The 24,077-nt window shown below is 44.0% G+C and overlaps 1 protein-coding gene across 1 annotated transcript in view; it reads right to left on the bottom strand.

The window, feature by feature from the left end:
• Window positions 1–24,077, bottom strand: part of nfatc1 (nuclear factor of activated T cells 1) — a 49,413-nt gene that overhangs the window by 2,388 nt on the left and 22,948 nt on the right. Inside the window, exons 7-9 of the mRNA XM_020642244.3 lie at window positions 21,896–21,951; window positions 17,580–17,712; window positions 9,069–9,686 (exon numbers count right to left, since the gene is read on the bottom strand). Coding sequence (XP_020497900.2) covers window positions 9,069–9,686; window positions 17,580–17,712; window positions 21,896–21,951 — 807 coding nt within the window. The remainder of the gene's footprint in view (window positions 1–9,068; window positions 9,687–17,579; window positions 17,713–21,895; window positions 21,952–24,077) is intronic.

Here is a 24,077-nt window from a genome sequence, read left to right as displayed (position 1 = left end):
GCTCCACTGTCTTAAAGTAATATCCGACTGTTAACCTACTAAACGCTTGGTTAATGTGACCTGCTAGTCCCTTACAGTGTGCACATTTGATTCTTAAAGGTTGGGCTATTGGCGTGTAAAATAGCTGAGTCATGCTGGAGGAAGTGATGCAGAATTGTGTGTTTCATCACATCTCTCACATCACGCACCCTTTTTCCACAGTTTATATAAAACATTTACAGTTGCAGCTTTAAGGTAGCATCTTCAGCCAATATGAAAGCAATCCTCTGAGCTCTATAGGAGCTTTTATTTCCTCTGAGTCATCCTAATAGAATCAGGCTCGGCTATATCTTAGATCCCCAGACCTTTTTCTTTTCTTTTCTTTTTTTTTTTTTTTATCAGGAGAGATGATGCAACCTCCCGCTGTCTCTGCAGGGTCCAGGTGCACTTGTTTATCTGTTTTTATCAGCTGTGTTCTTTGGCTGCAGAGGGAGAGAGGGAGGAGGATCTCAATGTAACGGAGCAGTCTGACTGAGGCTCAACCAGAAAATAAATAGAAATAAAAGCACTGATAGCAACAAGAACAAATCATTTCCCCCCTCATTTTTCACTATCTTTCCCTGCAAAGTAATTTATTTCTTTAAGAAGAATCCTCTCCACCGTTCCTCCCACCGTAATCAGCTTCTTATTATTTAAACCAGCCACAAAATCAGGCCTCTCGCTCTCCTCTCACAGGGGTGAGAAATATGCAGAAGAAAACGGGAACACCCCTGGAGCTGGCCCCGGGAAAGCGAGCCAACAGGCCGAGGGAAGGAGTTCCCTTTGACTGACTGGACGCTGGAAAAGCAGCCTGGAAACCCGAGATTCCCCTAAACACAATGGAATTATCTTTTTTTTTCATCTCAGAAGTTTATTTTCATCGCAGGCAGCAGAGCGGGCCTTCCCTCTGTGACCCAGCTCTGGCAGACTCGTTTCCTACCAGAAATACCACTCACTTCCCATCCTGAAAAAAAGATGACTGAGTGTACGTGCCTGGCAACAAATCTGCTTTAAAAGTATCTGTGGGTTTTTCCAAGTTTGCAGGAGGCTTTTTTTGTAAAAAAAAAAAAATTGCAACATATAAACGTGTCGTAACCACCTTGAGGTACTAAATAAAAAACCTGAGGAGGAACTTTTCTCTTCTGAGCAACACATATTTGAAATTTTAACTGAAGCTGTTTATAATTCCAGCGCTTACAGAGATTTGTTTGACATGAATTTTATGTGTTTGGCTCGCCGATCTTCTCGCTGCTAATAATAAAGGAACAAGAAGATCCCTCATGAGGTCTGATAACGGCAGAACAGCAGCGATCTCACATGAGCGTGTCGCACAAACACAGGGACACACTGAACCTATTATGTGACCATGAGCGGGGTGAGATTCACATCAGTGCGTGTTTGTGAAGAACTTGGCAGCGAGGAAGAGACTTGTCAACACGGCTCTCTCTGACATTTTCTATTCAGGTGGTCTAAAACGTTTTCTCTTGATTCAGCAGACGATCAAGCAGACGACCAAAAAATAATGTTTAAAAGGTTCATCTTAAAGGGGCACTACACTAAAAAAAAAAAGGAGAAATAGCTTTGACGACCAGTAGACAATTCAACATGGATGATGAATCAAAGTTGTACTGATTCTGTTAAAAAAATAGTTAATGCTTTATGTATGAGAGGCCGACAATGATGCTACAATTTCTGTGTAAAGCCTTGTCCTTATTGTATGCACCAGCAGACATTTGACCAGTAGACATAAATGGAAATTAAACATGGGGTGAAATGCATGTAAGCATGACTGGAGAGGATTTATGTTCCAGTGTTAAATCTAGAGATGTGCACATTTAGTCGACTAAACAGTCAAAAGTCACCCTAGCTAGTTAGCACCAGAGTTATTAGTCGGTTAAAACATTTTTATTAATTATTTTAGATGTTGGCCCTTGATGCCAGTCAATTGTTATGCTCTGACTGCAAAACAGCGGTCTGCCACTAGATGGGGCTGTTGCCGTAGACTGGCTGTAGCTCTGGTTAATGTGCCTGTTCTCCTTCTGCTCTACTACCTGGATGTAAACGAGCTCAGTGAACGGATAGCATGGATAGCAGTGAGGTTAGGCAGTATTTTGACAAACTGCGCTGCGATCTCGTCCTGATCCAGAAAACAGAGATATGAAAATGTATGTAGGCTGTGTCAGGTTTTAGTGACCAGCGCAATTTGAGCCTCATTTAGCAAAAGGCATTGGGATGTTGACCTGCAGGGAGGGTCGAAGGCTGGGGGTACTAGCACTGCTAACGTTAGCAACACTAGGCAAACCAAATTACGTGGTTTACTTGCACACAATATTAAATACATTTTGCTAAATTTTTGACTGATTACTGAGTGTTTTCTTACGTGCAAACTAGTCGGTAAAACTGAATTTAAATTTCCATTTAACAGTCGAGCAAATATGGAGCACACAGCCTTAGATAGCCAATATCCTGACCTGATCATTTGATTGACTCAATGGATCTATTGGACTGGGCAGGCTGTGAGCTTACAGAAACATATGTATTAAAAAACGACACAAATAAAACATAAATCCAAACGTGCCAGAATGAGACCTTCAAAATTAAAGCTGAGAATTCAGCGAGCTAAAGGAGGACCTTTGCTGTGAATCTCTCTCCTTGGCTCCACGGACGCCACAACATCGACTGTTTATGTGTCCGTTGTCATGGCCCACTTTTCACCGTGTCGTCACTTTTGAAGGGGAGGATCTAATTGAAACAGAAGTCAATCTATTGATCTCTTAAGTGTGTCTACAACAAAAATCCTTAAAATAGAGCCAGCACCAGAGTGACATCTGTGTCATCATGTGCTCTCTGCTCACATCGATCTGCTCAGGAGAGAGTCGAGAACAAACCAACAGCAGGAAACACACGGAGCGAGCGCAGCAAACAAGTGGGTTCATTCAGAAAACAACTGAACTGATATTGGTTGTGACATATAAAACATATCTTAGTGAAGACAGCTCCATTTGGAAAACAGTTAAGAAAACAACCTTTCTGTTTGTCTATTTGGTAACTGTTCATGATGTTTCTATCATATCTGTGTGATCTGTGTTGCCTGTCAGAGTTGCCCTGTTGTTCTAAAAGTAAAACTTCATCTTAACCCTTTCTGAACATGTTCACTTTGCGTTGAATTTGCCAAGTTTTTGGGGCGGCAGTAGCTCAGGGTGTTGGGACTTGGACCAAGTCTGGAAATCGGTCTGGTATCTGGAGAGGTGCCAGTTCACTTCCTGAGCACTGCCGAGGTGCCCCTGAGCAAGGCTCCCCCCCCCCCCCCCTCTCTTTTGGCCCAAGTCTAGCTCCACATTTCAAACAGTGACAAATAAGTTGTGGGTAACTAAAACAAACACATGACTGTTAGCTGCGATGTTAGTAGGTTAACAGTTATTCAAAATAAGGGTTGGGTTTGACATGAAGTAAACCAGGAACTAGTTTCCTGTTGACGGCAGCTGGAGCGGTCTGATACAGCTCGACGCCCCCCAGCCAGGAAATCCCCGACAGACGAGGAACTCCCAAACAATCTAAGACGACAGCACTGTTAGCCTCATTAAGGGCTGAAACGTATCAACGTGATCCGGTCTGTAATAACACAATACTACAGAGGAACTGATCAGGTGATATTCAACCACACCACCAACCCCCCTCCTCATTTAAATGATACAATACAAATACAATATGCAGAATTTTATTAGAATGTTTACATCAAAATATCTAAATTCATAAAAGAATGGCCTAAACTCATGTTATATACATTTTATGTTGAGTACTTACATTTGCTCAAATATTTCAAACAGTTATCAAAGCCAAGATAAATCCTTAATTTTAAAGTTGTAACGGGACGTGTCTTGTTGTGGAGGCCGCCATGATAGACACGAGATATGTATCGTTGCCGTGGTAACACAGGTTGTTAGAGCCACAACACCATCTTTTGTAACTGTTTTGATTGACAGCCCCCTGGTGGCGAAATTAACAAACTGTGCCTTTAACCATCCGTCTCTGTTTACCGCCACGTCAAATCCAGGCCTCAAGCCATGAAATGTTCTTAAGGCTCCTACTGCCTTACTGCAAGTCAGTCCCACAGATCCGTCCCCCAGTTCACCACAGATTTAGACAGATTTTTTTTTTAACCCTGGTTGTATTTCCCAGTGGTGCTGAACCAATAAAAAAGAGGGAGGGTTCCAACAGTTCCTAGAACTATGAAAAAGTTCCTGCGGTGTGAAAACGCCTGTTGACATTTGTCAATAAAGTTTCCTTTGAAAACTCCCAGAGATGGAAGTAGAAGTCAAAAAACACTCTTTGCTTTCTTTCTAACAAACAAACCAGAGCGCAAACACAAGATAACTAGAAAGCTGAATCATAACCAAGCGGGAGTTCTGCAGCCATTTCCTGTCAACTATTCACTCCTTCATTTATTTCTTGATAGGAGGGGGAAGACAGGTCAAAAAGGTGTGTCTGCTGTTGCCATAGTGATTTCAGACGCTGTGAGAGAGTCGGTACAGGCACAATCTGGAAAAGAAAGCCCTGAAGTTGGGGAGTCAGCTCGTGGCTCTGCTCTCACTGAGTGTTTGTAGGTGTACAAAAATTCAAATTTCAAATTTCTCCGAGCAGTCGGGAGCAGCAGATCAGGTTTGTGATCAGCATTTGTGCCACCCTGCACGCCGCACAGCACATGATGCATTTCAGCCTGGCTTCAGAATCTGTTATGCTTCTCAAAAATTATCTGAAAATCTTTAATGTCTTTTAAAAATTGATTTTTGGGTTTTTTGTGCCGAGAGATAGGACAGTGGATAGAGCTGGAAATCAGGGAGAGAGAGAGTAGGGAATGTCATGCGGAAAAAAAGAGGCCACAGGCTGGATTCAAACCTGGGCCGCCCGCTTTGAGGACCACGGCCTCCATACATGGGGCGTGCACACTAACCACTGCGCCACCAGCGCCCCCATTCATGCTAGACTTTAACCCAGAAGACAGCTGAATGTGTCCGAGAAGAAAACAAAACGATGCATTGACGGATTATCTGCAAATATGTGGAGCTGCATAACATCAGATAGTGATGATATCTGTAACATTTACTAACTTATTTAACCACTAAGGATCTCTACATAATCAAACTCAGACTCTTTTACAGCATCAACTATGTGCTGTTATTTCCATGAAGAAAAAGACCAAGTGACTATTGTTACCATAGCAATGGTCACCTGTCCGTGCAATGCTGTTAAATGACCATTAAAAAAGCTCGAACATGCACATATGACCTGACAAATGTTCTTCAGCGTGCTGAGCTTCTTATGCATTTGGGATATGATGTCTCGAGGCTGTAAATTAGCTAACGCTGGAGGGGCCCTTCAGATATATTTTTGCAGCTGTTGTGTTGCTTCTCCACGTGTAACAGTTTTATCCGTTTTGTATGAAACAAAAAACAAAAAAATCAAATTGTTGGGTCATTTTTCCAGCTGCAGACTTTGCTGCTTTGGATTGCATTTTATTGTCAATTTTATTCTAATGTTCATACAAACATCTATTCAACCAAGAGGACGCACAAGTCCAATCTTACACGTCAGCTAAACTAAGGCGGGGAAGCAGGAGGTTGTTTTTAATTACATTTATAATTGGCTGTTGAATTTAATTGCGTCATGCTGGTGTTTTTACTTAGAAATGCTTCAATGACTTTTTCTGGCTACAAGAAAGACTTTGCAGATGTGAATGTCGAGGGATTTGCAATAAGCCAATTATACTGTATATTCCTTCCAAAGGCATCGTGTCGTTTCATTAATTATCTGATTTTTCATTCCAACTTGAGGTGGCAAGTGAGTTTTGAGTATAAAATGGGACTGATTCTCCAGCCAGGCTTTAGTCACATGTTCAACCAAATACTTTTCTCATGATCCCCTGCTGCCTATGGTCGTCAATTGTGCAGTCCTGACATCTAACAAGGCCACAACGCACCATAAAAAAAGCCTTTCGTAATGCTACTTGGCTCAGATCTGACTTTAAAATGCACGTTTTGCTCATGTTACCTCACCGCTGACCAAAGTCTTCAGCACACTGCTCGTGCAGCATAACGTATGGCTTTGGCCGTGTCCTCCAGACTCTCGCTCTGTGAGCCAAAGGGAAGCATGCAAACCTCTGCAGTCAGCAGGTTTTATGGCAGCGTGGCCGGCCTCCATCTCCCTCAGCCTCAGCAAGTCCTGGAGTTCAGACCGTGCTCCCTGCAGCCTATAGCTGGAGCTCTGGCTCGGGGGCCAGACAACACTGCTCAGACTTTCCATGAGCAGACATGTTCGTAACCTCTCAGGGGGACTGTTTGAAAAAAAAAAAAGTGTAACAGCAGGGGATCATGGTGAATACGAGAGGGCTGAAAAAACAAAAGATATCCGCTCTGATGATGGAGAAAGGTCAACTACAAAATCTAGTTTAAAAAATCAGACTCTCTGAAGTCTGATTGGCCACCCTGTCGTGCTAAACTATAGCTCTTTGTGGATTACATTTACACAAGAGGAACAAAGCTCTGCCATCAGAATGCTTTTGTAAAAGTGGGAAATTGGTGTGAAAGTGAGAGATTTTACGATGTTGCAGAAGCGCGGCGGAGCGACTGTGGGCAATAATACCGCCTCAGTGCGTTACACATTGCAGACAGAGGGGACGTAAATATCTCCTCTTGAACTGGCAATACATAGGCAGCTTATGATTGGCTCTCTGCGCAGTCAGAGGCGAGATATATGTTCAAATTAACTTATAGGGATGTGCTGCTTTTTGCTTTTGTGAAATTTTTTGTTGCACGTTTCTCTTGTTGGTTCTCTTTGCTGTGACTTATGCTGATACTTTGTCTTTTTGAGTCTAAGCATGGCAGATTTCTGTTTCCAAAAATGGTACACAGGAAAAAAACAGAACACACCTTCAAGTTAGCAGTTAGTAAGATGTACTCGATATGATAATGGGAGAAAGAAATGTAAATCTGGAAAATGTGAGTCATGCCCCCCCCTGTGTAAGTTGGTGCCCCAAACGGGCCGCCCCAGTCAGAAAGAGTCCGGACACGGCCCTGTTCGAGAGGTTTGTGATAAGAAGTTGACTGGACAAGTGGTTTAAATGAATCTGTTCAATTATTCACGTGGGTCAAATTGTTTTGATATTAAATTAAATTGCCCTACATTAAAAACATAAAAATGTAACGATTATCCTTTACGTCTGTCAGTCATTTTAAATATATTCACACTAAGTGACAGCCCACAAACACACACAGTCATACTTTCACTAAATTCTTTTAATGAGAGTCAATGTCTCCCTAAAAATCTCAGGTGTCTTACTTTGAGTTTTAATGATCTTGGCCCACATATAATTGCAGAAACGCCACACCTGAGCTCGACCATAAAGAGAAGAAGTCGTATCAAACGCTGCCAAAGTTTTTCATGATGTGAGAAGCCACATTAAATCTGGGAATGCTTTATGAATATCCCCTCAATCTGCCAATGAAAACAAGGGTAATTGGTGCACCCAGATCCAAAGAAATATCCATATTGGAGTCGATATACTTCCCCCCCTTTAACTACCCTGGTTTAAACTTAAAGTCCTCAAGAGGCATGAGCAGTGGTGGCACCACTGAGAGCATAACAACCAATCAAATCTCACTCTTAAAGAGCAAAATATCCGTGCAGACAGCGCTAACAAGTGTTAATGTAATTACCCAGACCGTTCAGAGGAAGTGGCATGGGAACAGTCTGAGTCCTGCAGTCCACGGCCCAACAACAGCGTCTCACTGGCCGTCGTCAGGAAACCGGAGCAGACGATTCAGCGGGGAGCTCTGGTTTCAGATCAAAGCCCCCGCTGCTCCATCCACTGATAACTGCTGGTTAGTGTTGCTTCATCTATTTGCACACGGCCAGGGAATGTTTTTTCAAGCACAGAGGAAGGATCATTCATCCAATTTATTTCAAATCACCGCAGCGCAGACCGCACGGCCCCCCCTGAACCTCAGCGGTGAGCGCCGAGGGCCAGAGCAGTGAGATCATAAAGTTTGTCCTCCTAAAACTCTGCTCTCTCGGAGATAAATAACGGGGCTCACAAAAAAAAGCTGCAGTTATTTTATCAGAGGGGTTTGGACGGTCTCAGTCTGATTCTAGGTTTAAAACGTTATGTATTAAAAAGTTTACAACCGGGTTTCTTTGACCTTATTATTAAAAAAAAAACCTGACAGCAGTGGAAAGAAGTACCAAAGGTATGAGAATAAAGAGATATTAAAACAACAAGTAAGACGTGTCAAAGTGTTGGTAAACCCAATCTGCTCCCCCGACAGAGTCCTGTAAGTGACCCGAACAGTAACATCATAGTTTAACGTTATGAAAGTGAGCACGCCGAGGATGTTAACCACTTCTGTGCTGAATCACTTGAAAATAAAACAACGGGTCATTTGATTGTTTTTGTCCTGACTTTTTAGGGCACAGAAAAAATTGTCAGGCAGAAAATTATTTAACATTCGGCAACATTTTGAATCGGGAAATTTACTTCCAGAACCAGAGCTGACAAAAAAAGATGGCGGTCACTGTCGAGCTCTGTAGTTATCAAAGTCAATGCTCTCGTTTAACTCAACAAAGAAAGCAAAGCAACTCCCCCCCCCCATCTGCAGGTTCATGAAACAGAGTTTTAAAGGCCAAAAGTTCAGCTCCTGCTGAAATAATCAGTGAGTCATATGACAATGATCAAAAGTCCCCTCTGTACCTGAAGATTAATTGGGGTCATTTCATGCTGGAAAGGCAGAAAAAAAAACCCTTTAGTGGCTTGGACAGAATGTTCCCTTTGTAATTATTTCCATGGACTGGATAGAGGTCATTAATAGTAGCCGGATCCTTTAAGTGAACAATAGGAGGTTGTTATTGTCAAAAATGACTGACTGAAGTGGTACTAAGTGAAGAGCTGTTTGCAGAAAGACGAGGCCAACTCGTTTCTCGGAGCTGAGCCAAATAATCTGATCACTGAGGAGACTACTTGATTTAAAGTCCGTCTTTATGTGGTGTTAATCACTCACCATCATCCAGGTACATCTGGTCCAGCTCCTGTGGTTCTTGTTTGATGCTGACAGCCAAAGCAGGGGGGCTGCCTTCCTCCTGCAGGTCATCCCGCCCACTCTCTGACGCCTTGGGGTGCTGCTGAGCTCCTGGGCTGGTGCTAATGCTAACAGGCGGCGCTGCTGTCATGCTGAGCGGCGGGGAAAAGGGGGCGTCAGTTGGAGTTGAGGGTGAGGCCGGGGAGGAGCAGGAGGAGGAGCTGCTGGGTGGGTAGAGGCTTGGCGGCTGGAAGCGCCCGGGTGTCTCCTGGATGATGGAGACGTGCGGGATCGGGGACGGTTGGATCGCAGGGGCCGCAGGGAGGCACTTTGTGAAGAGAGGCGGAGACAGGTCGTGCAGTTTGGGGCTGGTGCAAGGAGAGGACGGGGAGGGCAGCCGTGAAGGCTTGGCTGCCAATCTTTGCTGGCTGAGAGAGTAAGCTCCGCCCACCACACATGGCCTGGGGTCCGAGGGCACCATCGGGGTCACGACCTGAGGGGAGAAGTATGGCTTTTGGAGCAAGGACAGGCCGGGGGCGTGCTGGCCGCACACCAGAGGGGCGTCAAAGTCGTCATGTGGCTCCGTCTTTATTGTGGGAACTAAGAGAGGAAAAGAAGAAGACAAATTAAAAAACATGTAATCCAACTGTTCTGCAGCAATGTGAGTGAGTGAGGGAGGGAGTGAGGGAGGGAGTGAGGGAGGGAGTGAGGGAGTGAGGGAGTGAGTGAGGGAGTGAGGGAGTGAGTGAGGGAGTGAGTGAGTGAGTGAGGGAGTGAGGGAGTGAGTGAGTGAGTGAGTGAGGGAGTGAGGGAGTGAGGGAGTGAGGGAGTGAGTGAGGGAGTGAGTGAGTGAGGGAGTGAGTGAGTGAGTGAGTGAGTGAGTGAGTGAGTGAGGGAGTGAGTGAGGGAGTGAGGGAGTTAGGGAGTGAGGGAGTGAGTGAGTGAGTGAGTGAGTGAGGGAGGGAGTTAGGGAGTGAGGGAGGGAGTGAGTGAGTGAGTGAGTGAGTGAGGGAGTTAGGGAGTGAGGGAGTGAGTGAGTGAGTGAGGGAGTGAGGGAGTGAGTGAGTGAGTGAGTGAGGGAGTGAGGGAGTGAGTGAGGGAGTGAGTGAGTGAGTGAGTGAGTGAGTGAGTGAGTGAGTGAGTGAGTGAGGGAGTGAGGGAGTGAGGGAGTGAGTGAGGGAGTGAGGGAGTGAGTGAGGGAGTGAGTGAGGGAGGGAGTGAGGGAGGGAGGGAGTTAGGGAGTGAGGGAGTGAGGGAGTGAGTGAGTGAGGGAGTTAGGGAGTGAGTGAGTGAGTGAGTGAGTGAGTGAGTGAGGGAGTTAGGGAGTGAGGGAGGGAGTGAGTGAGTGAGTGAGTGAGTGAGGGAGTTAGGGAGTGAGGGAGTGAGTGAGTGAGTGAGGGAGTGAGGGAGTGAGTGAGTGAGTGAGTGAGTGAGGGAGTGAGGGAGTGAGTGAGGGAGTGAGTGAGGGAGGGAGTGAGGGAGGGAGGGAGTTAGGGAGTGAGGGAGTGAGGGAGTGAGGGAGTGAGTGAGTGAGGGAGTTAGGGAGTGAGTGAGTGAGGGAGTTAGGGAGTGAGGGAGGGAGTGAGTGAGTGAGTGAGTGAGTGAGGGAGTTAGGGAGTGAGGGAGGGAGTGAGTGAGTGAGTGAGTGAGTGAGGGAGTTAGGGAGTGAGTGAGTGAGTGAGTGAGTGAGTGAGTGAGTGAGTGAGTGAGTGAGGGAGTGAGAGAGTGAGTGAGGGAGTGAGTGAGGGAGTGAGGGAGGGAGTGAAGGAGCGAGTGAGTGAGTGAGTGAGGGAGTGAGTGAGGGAGTGAGTGAGGGAGTTAGGGAGTGAGGGAGTTAGGGAGTGAGGGAGGGAGTGAGTGAGTGAGTGAGTGAGCGAGTGGGCGAGGGAGGGAGAGAAGGAGTGAGTGAGTGAGTGAGGGAGTGAGGGAGAGAAGGAGTGAGTGAGCGAGTGAGCGAGTGGGCGAGGGAGGGAGAGAAGGAGTGAGTGAGTGAGTGAGGGAGTGAGGGAGTGAGTGAGGGAGTTAGGGAGTGAGGGAGTGAGGGAGTTAGGGAGTGAGGGAGGGAGTGAGTGAGTGAGTGAGTGAGTGAGTGAGGGAGTTAGGGAGTGAGGGAGGGAGTGAGTGAGTGAGTGAGTGAGTGAGGGAGTTAGGGAGTGAGGGAGTGAGTGAGTGAGTGAGGGAGTGAGGGAGTGAGGGAGTGAGTGAGTGAGTGAGTGAGGGAGTGAGGGAGTGAGTGAGGGAGTGAGTGAGTGAGTGAGTGAGGGAGTGAGGGAGTGAGTGAGGGAGTGAGTGAGGGAGTTAGGGAGTGAGTGAGTGAGGGAGTTAGGGAGTGAGGGAGGGAGTGAGTGAGTGAGTGAGTGAGTGAGTGAGGGAGTTAGGGAGTGAGGGAGGGAGTGAGTGAGTGAGTGAGTGAGTGAGGGAGTTAGGGAGTGAGTGAGTGAGTGAGTGAGTGAGTGAGTGAGTGAGAGAGTGAGTGAGGGAGTGAGTGAGGGAGTGAGGGAGGGAGTGAAGGAGCGAGTGAGTGAGTGAGTGAGGGAGTGAGTGAGGGAGTGAGTGAGGGAGGGAGGGAGAGAAGGAGTGAGTGAGCGAGTGAGCGAGTGGGCGAGGGAGGGAGAGAAGGAGTGAGTGAGTGAGTGAGGGAGTGAGGGAGTGAGTGAGGGAGTTAGGGAGTGAGGGAGTGAGGGAGTTAGGGAGTGAGGGAGGGAGTGAGTGAGGGAGGGAGGGAGAGAAGGAGTGAGTGAGCGAGTGAGTGAGTGAGTGAGTGAGTGAGTGAGGGAGTGAGAGAGTGAGTGAGGGAGTGAGTGAGGGAGTGAGGGAGGGAGTGAAGGAGCGAGTGAGTGAGTGAGTGAGGGAGTGAGTGAGGGAGGGAGGGAGAGAAGGAGTGAGTGAGCGAGTGAGCGAGTGAGGGAGTGAGTGAGGGAGTTAGGGAGTGAGGGAGGGAGTGAGTGAGTGAGGGACTGAGTGAGTGAGGGACTGAGTGAGGGAGTGAGGGAGGGAGGGAGTGAGTGAGTGAGTGAGGGAGTTAGGGAGTGAGGGAGTGAGTGAGTGAAGGAGTGAGGGAGTGAGTGAGTGAGTGAGGGAGTTAGGGAGTGAGGGAGTGAGTGAGGGAGGGAGTGAGGGAGTGAGTGAGTGAGGGAGTGAGGGAGTGAGGGAGTGAGTGAGTGAGTGAGTGAAGGAGTGAGTGAGTGAGTGAGTGAGTGAGTGAGTGAGTGAGTGAGTGAGTGAGGGAGTTAGGGAGTGAGGGAGTGAGTGAGTGAGGGAGTGAGTGAGTGAGTGAGGGAGTGAGTGAACCTGCAGCCAAACAAACTCTCTCATCATGAGTCTTTGTGTTCGAGCCTCCTCGTTCAAAATATTCACAAAAAGCAGAAGAGAGAAAAAGCGGATGAGTCATCAACACGAGAAACATCCAGCTGCTTCTTTAATGAAATGCTTGTTTTCTTTGGATCCTGCTCTGGTGCTAAAATCCACTAAATGTGCGATATGAAATATGTTGCTATTACAGCAGCTTCAAACACAGCGGGAGTCGGCCATTTTGAATAAATGACGGCTTTCTCAAGAAGACAAAGAAACACTAAAGCTGATTATTAACTCAAGGCGTACATGTGAGGTCTGATGGGTTCAAATGAGATTCCAGTGAAGAACATCGAGGTTGAAAATGTGGACTGTCAATCTGCCGCCGCTCCTGACACGACATCCATCTTTTATAACAAGCGTTTCAGTCCAGATACAAGCAGACGAGAGCGAGGCTCCGACCCTGAGCTTCAACACTGCATCACTAAACTGGATCTAGTCCTTCTTTTCTTTGTGCAAAAGCTGTTTTAGATCACAATATGACGCATGTGCTTGAAATCAAAGCTGATGCAGTTACATTTCTCAGACTTTACTCTACCTCCTACGATTCATATTCTTATTCCACCGAGACGTTTTCAGATTTGAGTTTCCTGAACGCACTGGATACATGTTTTTGTACTTATTTAGAATCCACTAGGATTGAAAGAGGATCTGATTTTAACATGTGTTGCCACTCCAGATAATTGCCGAAGGAATCTTCATGGACGTAGTGTCAGTGACATCACTTGTTGGTTTCTGAAGAGGTATTAAGAAGCCCCTTAACGGCGGTCGAACATATTGGAAATGCTGATTCACACCAAACATCTGGCTATTCGAGACTGAGGTAAGAAGAAAGACAGCTGACACCCTCCCTGTTTCTCTCTTAGCCTTACAACTCATCTGTAGAGTGAAGAAATGAGCTACAGAGACCAAAACTGTAAGCAGGCTGTAATCATCATGTCTGCTGTATGAATGACATTTTAATACAAACTCTAATCGGGAGCACTAGGTGTCAGAGTGATGTGGAGAGAAGATCCTCCCTTTATTCTGTTGTGTATTAAACAACAAAAGAAAAAGGATCTCAAACAGGAGCTGGCTCCCATCCTTCACATAAGAGAAGCCGGTGTTCTATCAAAGACTGCTACCCATCGTGATGTGCTTCCATACTGCTCTGTGCAGGACATGGAGCATCATGCTTCCCTCTAAAATATGAAAAACATGTTTTATCAAAGAGTTGTAAAACAGGCTTCCAGTTTTCTTAAAGTGCAGATGCGGCGAGTAGAGTTGTTTAAAGTGACTCTATAACGGGAGCATTATTTGACAGGAGAGAATTGTCCATCGAGATACGTTTTCCCTGAACTCTTCAATAAAGAGAGAATCATAACACGCTCCCCATACTCTCACAATGCATATACAGCGAGAAGACAATTAATAGAAGTGGTTCAGTGCTGCTGAGCAGGCTTGTTGGTTATTGAAACATCACTAATTGCTCCCTCTTGCACATGTGATAATCTTAATATTCCCTGTGGTGTAATGTGCCTTCTTCTTAATCTACTGTAGCATGCTCATGTTTGAGAGGAGAGAGAAACTTTACCATGCAACTAGAGTTAAACTGGTTTGTATTTTTAAAAACCTAGAAGTCTGAATCCAGCTCTGGGAAAACTTTAGAAAAAAAAGATGTTTTTAATCTAGCAGGATTTACGCGACAAAAGTAAATTGCTAATTAAAGTCGAGAGTGAAACGTGGATGTGTCATGCTTTAGCGAGGCTTCAGCTGTAAAAGAGGAACTGCGAGGAGATGGTTACACCGACCGCAGAACTAAAATAGCTCGTGCTCCACTATTTTAAGGCTTGTTTGGGAGGAAGTGCGTGTGCTCTGCCCGTGGAGGATAGGCAGGCAGATGCAGACGCACAGAAAGAAACCAGGAGACGTGCAAATGTTTGTGTAGCAACAAAAGATAGAAGTTGGGTGGGTTTCCGGAGTGTGAAATCAGCCGTGCGTAATGTATCTCCCAAAATAAATCTGTCGCTCTTGAATAAGATGTTGTAACACCTGCTGACGCTGCTGCAAAGAAAAGCCCTTTTTCAGTTTCCATCTTTTTGTTATGTTTTCATCTTGAGTGTTATCATCATCAGAGTCTTTAGTTCTCATCTAAAAAAAAAGTCTCTCCTTGATTTATCTTTTGTGTTAAAGCACGTTACCTTTCTTTCCTTTTTTTTTAAACCTTGATATATTTAATGAAAAATCGAACCTTATACAGTTTTTTCAACAAGTGGCAGCTTAACCTATAGCCTATTTCAATAAGTATTTTGTTTAGATAAACATCTGTATAAAACATATACATATATCTAATCTTAAGTTAATTAAAACTGCTGTTTGGTTTTGGTATTTGTCTTTAATGTTTTTACATATCGGTTCTTTGTGTTATTACTTTATTGTGGTATTTGTGCGGGCACATCTTCTTCTTCAGTGTACAATATGTTCCCCCAAAAAACAATTTATTTCCCCCAGGAGCTGCAGGAACTCCTGCTGCAGGAACAATTCAAGTTGTTCAGCTTTAGCTCTTTTAATAAAGTTCCTTCATTAAAAACACATCGAAAAACAGAGAATGGTTTAGATGTTTTTTCTGTCTTCTCATTGGTTATGAACTTTTTCCAAAGACTTGCAGATCTTAAATCTTCAATTGAACTTTTCTGACTCTCACTTTTTCACGAGGTTCTGACCAGACGAGCTGTCCCCCCGTCTCTCCCCCCCCTCCCCCACACCCTCTCTGCATCCAGAGGACAATGCTCCACTTTCACAGCGGGGCACTCCGCTCGCCCACGTACAGGGCTGGGCCCCGCTCGCTTGAATCACAGCTTTGAACCACCCACTGGATTTTGTGCTCTGAGCCCAAAACGCAATTAACAGCGGTTTTTACTTTTCATTTGCTCGGTCAGTGTTTATATTTAGCTTGGCAGTAGGTCCTCTATTCAAATAACTTGCTTTTCCCATGCTCGTCTCCCCGCCCTGCTGCTGTCCACTCAGCGCTGCCTTCACGCAGCTACAGGTACGGAAAAGAACAGATTTTATAGATGTATTTTGTTTACTGTGGAGGAATAATAGAGTTGCTTTGTTCCTCCCTAGAAAACCGCTAAGACAAAAGGGAAAACAAACTGTTTTTATTCTGCTCTTCAGATGTGAACTCTGGTTTTTAACGCTGGTTAAAAAGTTTCTCATTAGTCAGGATATGAAGGAAAGAGAAGGCACAGAGTGGAGAAGTGATGACGGGGAAGTTAGAGAGGCAGAATATGAAAGGGTGTGCAGAGAGGTTTGAAGGGTATTTTCCTTTTTTGGTGATACATCTGAATGAACATCAAACAGATGATAGTGGTTTTAGACAAAGGCATTCAAAGGCCAAAACGTAACAAAACACTGTGTCTGCTGTACTGTATAATTTACATTCGACTGCTGTGATTGGATGCTGACATCATGACCACTCTCTTGATATAATAAACCTGAAGACAATCTTTAATCTGATCCAAACCGTGAATTAAAGAAGTTCAAGAGAAAGCAGCATTTTTTTCTTTTTGATAATTTTGTGGGCTTTTATGCCATCAAAGGTCAAAGGTCAAAGGTATCTTTATTGTTCCCACAAGGGGACAGATAGAACAACAGTGGATAGTGTCGGAAAGAGTGAGGAATAATATGCAGCAAAGTGCTGAGGGTGGGAGTCGAACCCTGGTCGCCCGCTTCAGGGACGGCAGCCTCTGACCATGGGGACTGCTCGATGTAACGGCGAGGTTAAACTGCGCCAAGAAAGATATGCTCTCTGAAAACTGAGCACTACTTTGACATATTTTGAGATCAAAATGACCAAATGTACAAAAGTTTTGTGATTGCTTCATTCTGCAGCGGAAGAAGCTGGAACTGCTGCGATATAATCCTTTGGGGAAACTGCAACCGATCAAAGTGATGAGGCTCAGATTGAAATTCTTCTGACGTTTTCCACACATGCAACTACTGAAAATGTCTGGAAAGTTATACTGTTCATGAAGTCTTTCTGAGTTGGTTGTTCACACTCTGGATAGCTGGAGACTATCCAGAGAGAGAGTCTACTATACGACGCTACAATGAGCCTTTATATCAATGCTACCTCTCCTTTGACACATGCACAATGCCAATAAAAGTGTGGAGGAAAAAAAAAGGCTGCATACAGTCTATGGCAGGGGTGTCCAAATTGCGGCCCGAGGGCCATTTGCGGCCCTTGAGGGGATTTTTTGCGGCCCGTGACTTCAAATGAGGCCTTGATTAAGATTGGCACATTATCTTATTTTTCTTTTTCATGTTAACAAGGGCTGAACAATATTCCTAAAATAGAAAATGTTCAGTAACATGTATGTTGTTTTTTTTTGTTTTTTTAAAATCTACAGCTTTTACTATTTTTTGTAAACTATGAAAAAAAACTTATGCAAAGTTTTTGCAAACAAGCGGACTGTTGTTTAACCATTTAATGACCTGAGCTAAATGCAGAAAGCTTTTCCAAAAAACATGAACCACGTTACAGGCTTGATTCTGAAAAAAAAACAAATAAAGTAGAACGAAGAAATCAAAATATTTGATTTCCTTTTATTAAAGGGTTTATTCAGCGAGCCTTTTGATTCTGATCTACAAAGCCTTACTGTTTTTTCAACTATATTTTAAAAAACAAAACCTGTGGCCCGCGAGCGATTCTAACACAACAACTTTGGCCCGCAAGAAAAAAAGTTTGGACACCACTGGTCTATGGTCATGTCACCAACGTTACCAACCCCCTCCCATCCTCTTGCTGTGAATATTCCTGAGAATTTCCTGCGGCGTTCTTACAGCATCTCACCCCGACTTCACAAAGACAATTTACTGGGCTGGCAGTAGAAAATGTGTGTGATACAAGTGGTTGTTGGTGTTAACACAGGCAGCTCATCCCAAAGGTAGGAACACCTCGTCCCCCCCATCACTCCTCTGTGACATTCACATCGAAGGAGAAAGGTCGCAGAGTGGTGAGAAGTTCTAAATGTTTAGTTTGATGTAATTTGATGAAAACAAATAAAATAAATGAATTCAGTGACTCCTCTACAGGACACTTCATCTCTCTCTGTTCAGAAAAACTACATAATGATGTCAGAGGTGCAGAGCTTTGTTTACCATTAGCAGGGACGTAGGTGAAGCGCTGGTACTGGCTTCTTTTCCTCTTGCCGTTGCAGACGTAGAAGTTCACGTGGACCGGAGTGGAGAGTCTTTGGTTTCGATACGGAGGAATTTCAACGAGCAGTGAATTCTGCAAAGAAGAACAAAAATGGAAAACTTTACTAAAATTGACCAACAGATTCATGTATAGACTCTGATTTCATAGTATGTATGAACAAAGTTACACCAGTGCAATGTTTCTAACTTTGACCTTTAATTTAAGGTAACGTTTGTCTTTGAAGTTGCAGTATCATTACTCACCTTACTTACTTTCTACCTGTTTTAAGATTTCAAATTCATGAAGTTTTTCTAATTTTTCTATCATATTGATGCCAGATTTTGTACCTTTATGTTTTCTTTAACAGTGTTTTTTTGTATATATTTTTAAAGGTCACATATATAATTCACAGCTTCAAGACGACAGGAATGTGATTTAATATTTCTTTTAGTTCTACATTGCTTTATAAAATCAAGTTGGATCTTTAAAGGAACCGTCAGGGTCAGAGCACTGACAAAGTTTTTGTTAAACACCGATACAAACGCAATCATTTGAGTTTTAAGATGGAGAAATGTGATGTTTTTATTGTTTTCCTTTGTTGTTTTGGTTTTATTTCTTGGTCTTGGTTCTTGTTTTCCTTTCGTTCCTTTGTATCCCTCGCCTGAAGGTGTGTCTGTTTTTCTGGGCTGAGAATAAAATCTAGAAAATCTGGTTGTAATCCCAAACAAGAGAGAGAGCCACAAAGAGACGGCGGAGCGAGGTGATAGAGAGCCGTGGTTGTTTGCACAGTACGTACCTCAGCTGATGTTAATAAATTGGATCCGGGACCGTGCGAATAGTTTATTTCCCCAGCAGAGTTTCCTGCTGTCTGAGAACGGCTGAAGGCCAGCAGCGACCAGGTTCAGTCTGTGGCCACATCAGATCCACATGTGTGTGTTTCTATACGTGTGTGTGTGTGTGTCTGTACATGTGTGTGAATATATACAGCACATCAGAGGTTGAGGTGCTGCTCGGTAGCCCAGGAGGAAGTCATCTGTCTACCAAAGTGTGCTGCAGAGAACGAGTGACCCCGACATGCACAGGTGAGAGCTGACACACGTTTTATTAAATCACTGCAGTCGTAAAATCAAGTGAAGCCAGATGAGGCTTTTAGGCTTCTCTTATCCATAAAAAAATCCTAGAAAAATATCTGATAATACTCTGGAAGCTGTCCACCATTTCTACTGCCTACAGTCTAAGTGTCTTCTGCATGAACTGGATTATTAACATCTTTTAAAGCTCCTTTGATGAGGGTTTTTTTTTATACTTAAGATGACACAGACTGAAATAATGACGACTCTATATGACCTAAATATTTGATTATATTCTGATTTATAATGCCTTTAACCACTGGGGGCGGGGGGGGGGGTGTAGGTGTCAGACGAGACAATTTAAAGCACACTAAAGAAAATATATATAAATTATTTTATATTTTTGCACCAAAGCAAATATTCACAGACTGTTAAAAGCTGATTTGAACTTCAAAAATTAAAATCCACACCCTAGCACATGTAGCGGTATATATCTACGAAGAAGCACAATTAACCTGACATGCACCTCCACAAAAATGTAACTACGTGTCCTCACCACGACGCCGTCCACAAGCCCTGTGATTGGTCAACTGGTATCATCCTATTTTATGCATTCACCATTTTCAAAATTCTGCAGACTGAAGAAAGCTAATCAACTCAAACTTCCACAACACAGACAGGTATCAGACGCCATCAGTGGTGTAGTGGTGAATAAAGAAGTGGGTATCCTCTTAATTTCCCCCCAAATGTTTTTTTAAGCGACCTGTCCAGCAGAGGATAAACTGCCTCTGTTATAAACTGTGACAAGTAATGGTCAGTGTGTACTAGCCAATCAGAGACGGAGTAGAGAGGGTCATCTCTTCACCATCGTGGGAAAGAAAATGGAGCATCCTACTGAATCAGTCAATCAATGGTGTGAATCAGAGGAGATTTAGAAGTGGGTATACTCTATGGAGACTGTAAATCAGTGGTGTACTCCATATACCTGCGTATACCCTGCACTACACCACTGGTCGCCATGGTTTCCTGTACACACACAAGCAGAACATGTGGTTGAAACGTCAACAGGAGATATTAAAAACGCACCGTCAGCTAGCGTTTGTAGACAGAGTACTGCAGAGCTACACAGACACACCTACACACAAGTGCTCACAACGGCGTAGGTCATAACAGCGTCCTTTCGAGGTCATTGTTCCGTCTACCAAAAACCAACACTGTCTGTTAGGGAAAATCTCCCACTGTAAGGGTCATGTGTGAAAAAGTAACTCAGGAAGAATTTGGTTGCAGGTTGTCCTGAAATATTCTAGAAACTTCCAGGAGTGAAAGTGTGAAAAGAGCTACTGTACAGATTTAAAAAAAAAACGAGGTTTAAGTGACACCATGCTGTTATTTTTGACAGTTTTAAGCAGACCTGTGTTTTATTGCGAAATGATTTCAACCCACTGAGGACTGAATGGACCTTCAATCTGTGTGGAAAAGCAAGAAACTCACAAAAACAAGCAGTGAGATGTTTCTGCCTGTCAAAAAATAATTTCTCTCATGTGTGAGGGAGGAGGGAAAATCAGCAAAATCGTGCATGAAGAAGCGTTTTGGACTCCTCAAGTGAGCACTTTGAGACCATTTACCCAAGTTTATAAATCTGACGTGTCTAATTGTGAATAATTCTCGTAATTATGAGCAGATCGTTTCTCTCTCGGGGGAAGGTCAGTGTGCGCAGGTGACGGAGGCAGTGAGGTATTCCGAGCAGCAGAGGTTGAACCTGGCCAAGGAAGCGTCAGTGTTTAAAATGGGACCGGTCCAGCAGACTGAGGGCAGGGAGGGGAGGGGGCCTTTTGTCTATTCAGGCTGACAGATGTGTCCCAGTAGTTACTGTATGTGTGTGTGTGTGTGTGTGTGTGTGTGTGTGTGTGTGTGTGTGTGTGTGAGAGAGAGAGAGAGAGAGAGAGAGAGAGAGAGAGAAAGAGAGAGAGAGCGAGAGAGAGAGAGAGAGTGAATGTTTTGCACTAAGAGGAGACAGGGAGCAGGTGCAGCGCCTCACATACAGACACCCTCTAATCCCCTCGCCTATCTCCCAGACTCCCATCACTATCTCTCTCTCTCTCTCTCTCTCTCTCTCTCTCTCTCTCTCTCTCTCTCTGCGTCCTGGGCCAGGACAGAACACACCGCCAAGCACTAACTCCCACAGGTTCAGGGTTGAACTTCTGAAAACCTTTTCCACACGTCTCAAACACAACACTGCTGTTTCTCCCCCCTTTGGCCAACAAAATCGACACTCATATTCCTGTAAACCCTCCGCGAGTCTGACCACTACGTGTCTATTCCATGTTCACAATGTGGAAAACATACTTTGACATACTTTGAAGGAAAACTTTGATTCACTTTTCTTTTCTTTTTTTTCACTCCTGAGAATTACACAAGAATTCGAGGCCACTATAAAAAAAATGTTTTAGCAATACATTTAACCCAAAAAGTCAAGGTTGGAGCTGGGAGTGACTTTACACCCACCTGGGTACCTTCCTACCAGGGTGTAGGAGAAGTCACATCACGCCACGCTCAGGGTGGGAGCTTTAAAGAGCGTGTATGAAGTCAGTGTGAAAACGTCTAAATGGACGAGCAGCAATTTTCTTCACACAGATCGACAACTGGGCTGATAAAATTGTTTTAAAATTTGATTGAATTATTTCCCAGGAAGTCAGAAATACTTTAGAAATCCCCAAGGGGAAATCTGGGAAAGTGGCTGAATGCTAAGCTGTGATGGCAGCCAACGCCTTATCAAAACGTTTTGTTTTTTTTTACTTTAAATGCGGCTCTCTGTCTCTCCAATATTTAATATCTTTGAAGTTACTTATCTCGACAATTAAAACCTGGAACAAAGCAGGAAGACCTGACGGATGGATTTAGATTCCCACCCTCAGCGTGACATCACAGGGCGCGGCTGTTGTTTGAATAAGGTCGACGCTATCATGTTTTTTTTGTCGCTGTTGCTATTATTGTGCACTGGCCCTTTAAAGTGGAGTTGAATGAAAGTGCAGATGTGCGCTGAGTGGAGCTCTTTAACTCTCTTGATTTAGACATCTGTTTGTTTCTTTAGTCAAGATTGAAAATATTGAGCCACTTAGCCCCGGTTTGAATTGAGAACAGCTGCTTACTGCTTTTTATTCCGAGTCTCTATTTGTCACGATAACTGGGTCACATGTATCACTCACCGTCTTTGAGGCGTCTCGGTCCACCTTGGCCTCGGTCTCCCAGAGGTGGTGACCGTCTGAAAGTAAAAAACAGAAAAGGAGTTTTGTCATGACACATTTAGGAAATAATTCAACCTACTTGGCTGCGACAGAAAATGAAGAAATGGAACAAGCGTTGTTATTATTATCTGTTGCATCAGTGATTTAAAAAACAGAAACAGAGAGCCAGGGGTATCACACACGTCATGCTGTCTGACCCGCCACTCATGAGCTCATATCCTCAGTCTGACAAACCTGAGACGGAAAGAGACACACACAGACACAAACACAAACACACACAGACACAGACACAGACGTAGACGGAGAGTAGAAATCTGATGCAATCTCCCAAAAAAAACAAAAAAACAGATTCATACCAAAGAGATGAAAGCTGAGAGGAACCTTGACTTCATCGCTGTAAGGAATCCCGACATGCTCGAACAGCTGGTCGCCTCGTTATTACACAACGGCTGGAAAACGACAACTCCACTTTGAGACTTCTTAATTCTTGTGTTCTCATAGGACACTCTCTGTCATCCCCATATAATGATTGTTAGATGCTTTCTGTATTACCTCTATTTCTGGTAATCTGTTGGGTTCTTTTTCCAAACTCCTTAAATTTGCCACATTAAAGACGGTTTCCCATCAGGCAATAAAACCGGGCATCACATGAACTGTCGGGAACACAGAGGCCAGCTGAAAAGAAAGTCTGATTTGTCATGCTGCCCAAGGAGATGTGAGTGAAACTTCAGTTTTTTTTTTTACCAATGTATTAAACACGGAGGGATTGACTCATTAACAAGCCCTATAGAAAGACACTAAAATGATATGGCTTTACATGGGAAGGAAGCTGCAGTTTAAAGAAAAAAAAAGTGAGCAGATTTTGTAGAAGAAATTCAGCGAGAGTGTCGCTGATCAAGCCGGAATAACTGGAGTACTCTCGGTTGAAGTTTTAGCTGCTGGAAGATCTCCCTCTACACTTAATGAAAACAAAAATCTAATAAGAGGACCAGTCTTGCTGAGCCACGTTGCCACAGTGCTGCAGGAAGACCTGGCTGAACACATCGTTATTCTGCTCAAACAGAAGACAAACAAACCAAGTCTGGGTTGTTTGGATTCCTTTAAACCAATCAGAGTCTTTCAGAGAGGATGTCCAGCCAGCAGTGACAACAGAACATGAAATGGAGAGGTTGTTACGCCCCCACCATAAGGCGGCCCTATGGGGCTGACAACAACCCTCAATGAAACACACTCTGCACCTTACAAAAGGCTAAATCAAGTAACTAAACTAATGTAACTAAACGACACAATCCCCAACTCCAACACCCCTCATCAGCTAAACTCAGCACTGGCCCTTTAAGCTCTGAGGCCAGGAGCGCCTGGGCTGGAGACAATGGCAGGGGAGAAGGGACAAACAGCACAGTGAGACATACAGATGTAACAGAGGTCTACAGCAGGTTTTACAAAGTTGTAGAAAAGTCAAACTACGGGGAGAAAAAAATGGAACCTAGCTTCATTTTTTTGTCCTACACAAATCTCCTGTCGACAAACGAACAGATAATTTATATCTCGGTTGATTGGTCTTCTTTATATGTTGTGTATATTTTTGTATTTGATAAATGAACGACAGGGAAAAGAAACAAAAGGTTTCTAGTTCAGACTTGTGACTTTGACCACTAAACTACCACAATAACATTTTAGAAAGACATGAAACCATGCATTCTTGGTGACAGATAACCCAAACTGTGCAGCCCCAAACCAAAACCCTTCACCAAGACGGCCTAAGAATAGTAGAAAAAGGTGGATATTTCTGTTTAACAAATATTTAAATCTAGATTAAGACAAATAGTGCTAAATAGGAACTGCTGAGGTGCAAAGCAAGGTGCAGAAATCTGGCATGCACACAAACACACCAATGTGTGGTGAGTTGAATTAAAAATAACATTTGCAAACTATAATGTAAGGAAGCCTGAGGGTAAACAATAGACATGAAAAAGGAAAACAGTGTGTCACACAGGAAGTTTTACAGGATCAGCCCTCATGCTAAAATCTCAACATGGTAGCCTCTTCTAGAAAAAACGTAAACTCTTGATGGAAGCAGCTTTGACTTGAACGTCTCGCCAGAAGAGATCTGACGAAATCAAATCAGCTGGCGAGTAAACTT

Source organism: Labrus bergylta, chromosome 19, assembly GCF_963930695.1.
Source record: "Labrus bergylta chromosome 19, fLabBer1.1, whole genome shotgun sequence".
NCBI lineage: Eukaryota > Metazoa > Chordata > Actinopteri > Labriformes > Labridae > Labrus > Labrus bergylta.
This window is presented reverse-complemented; position numbering and strand designations above follow the sequence as displayed.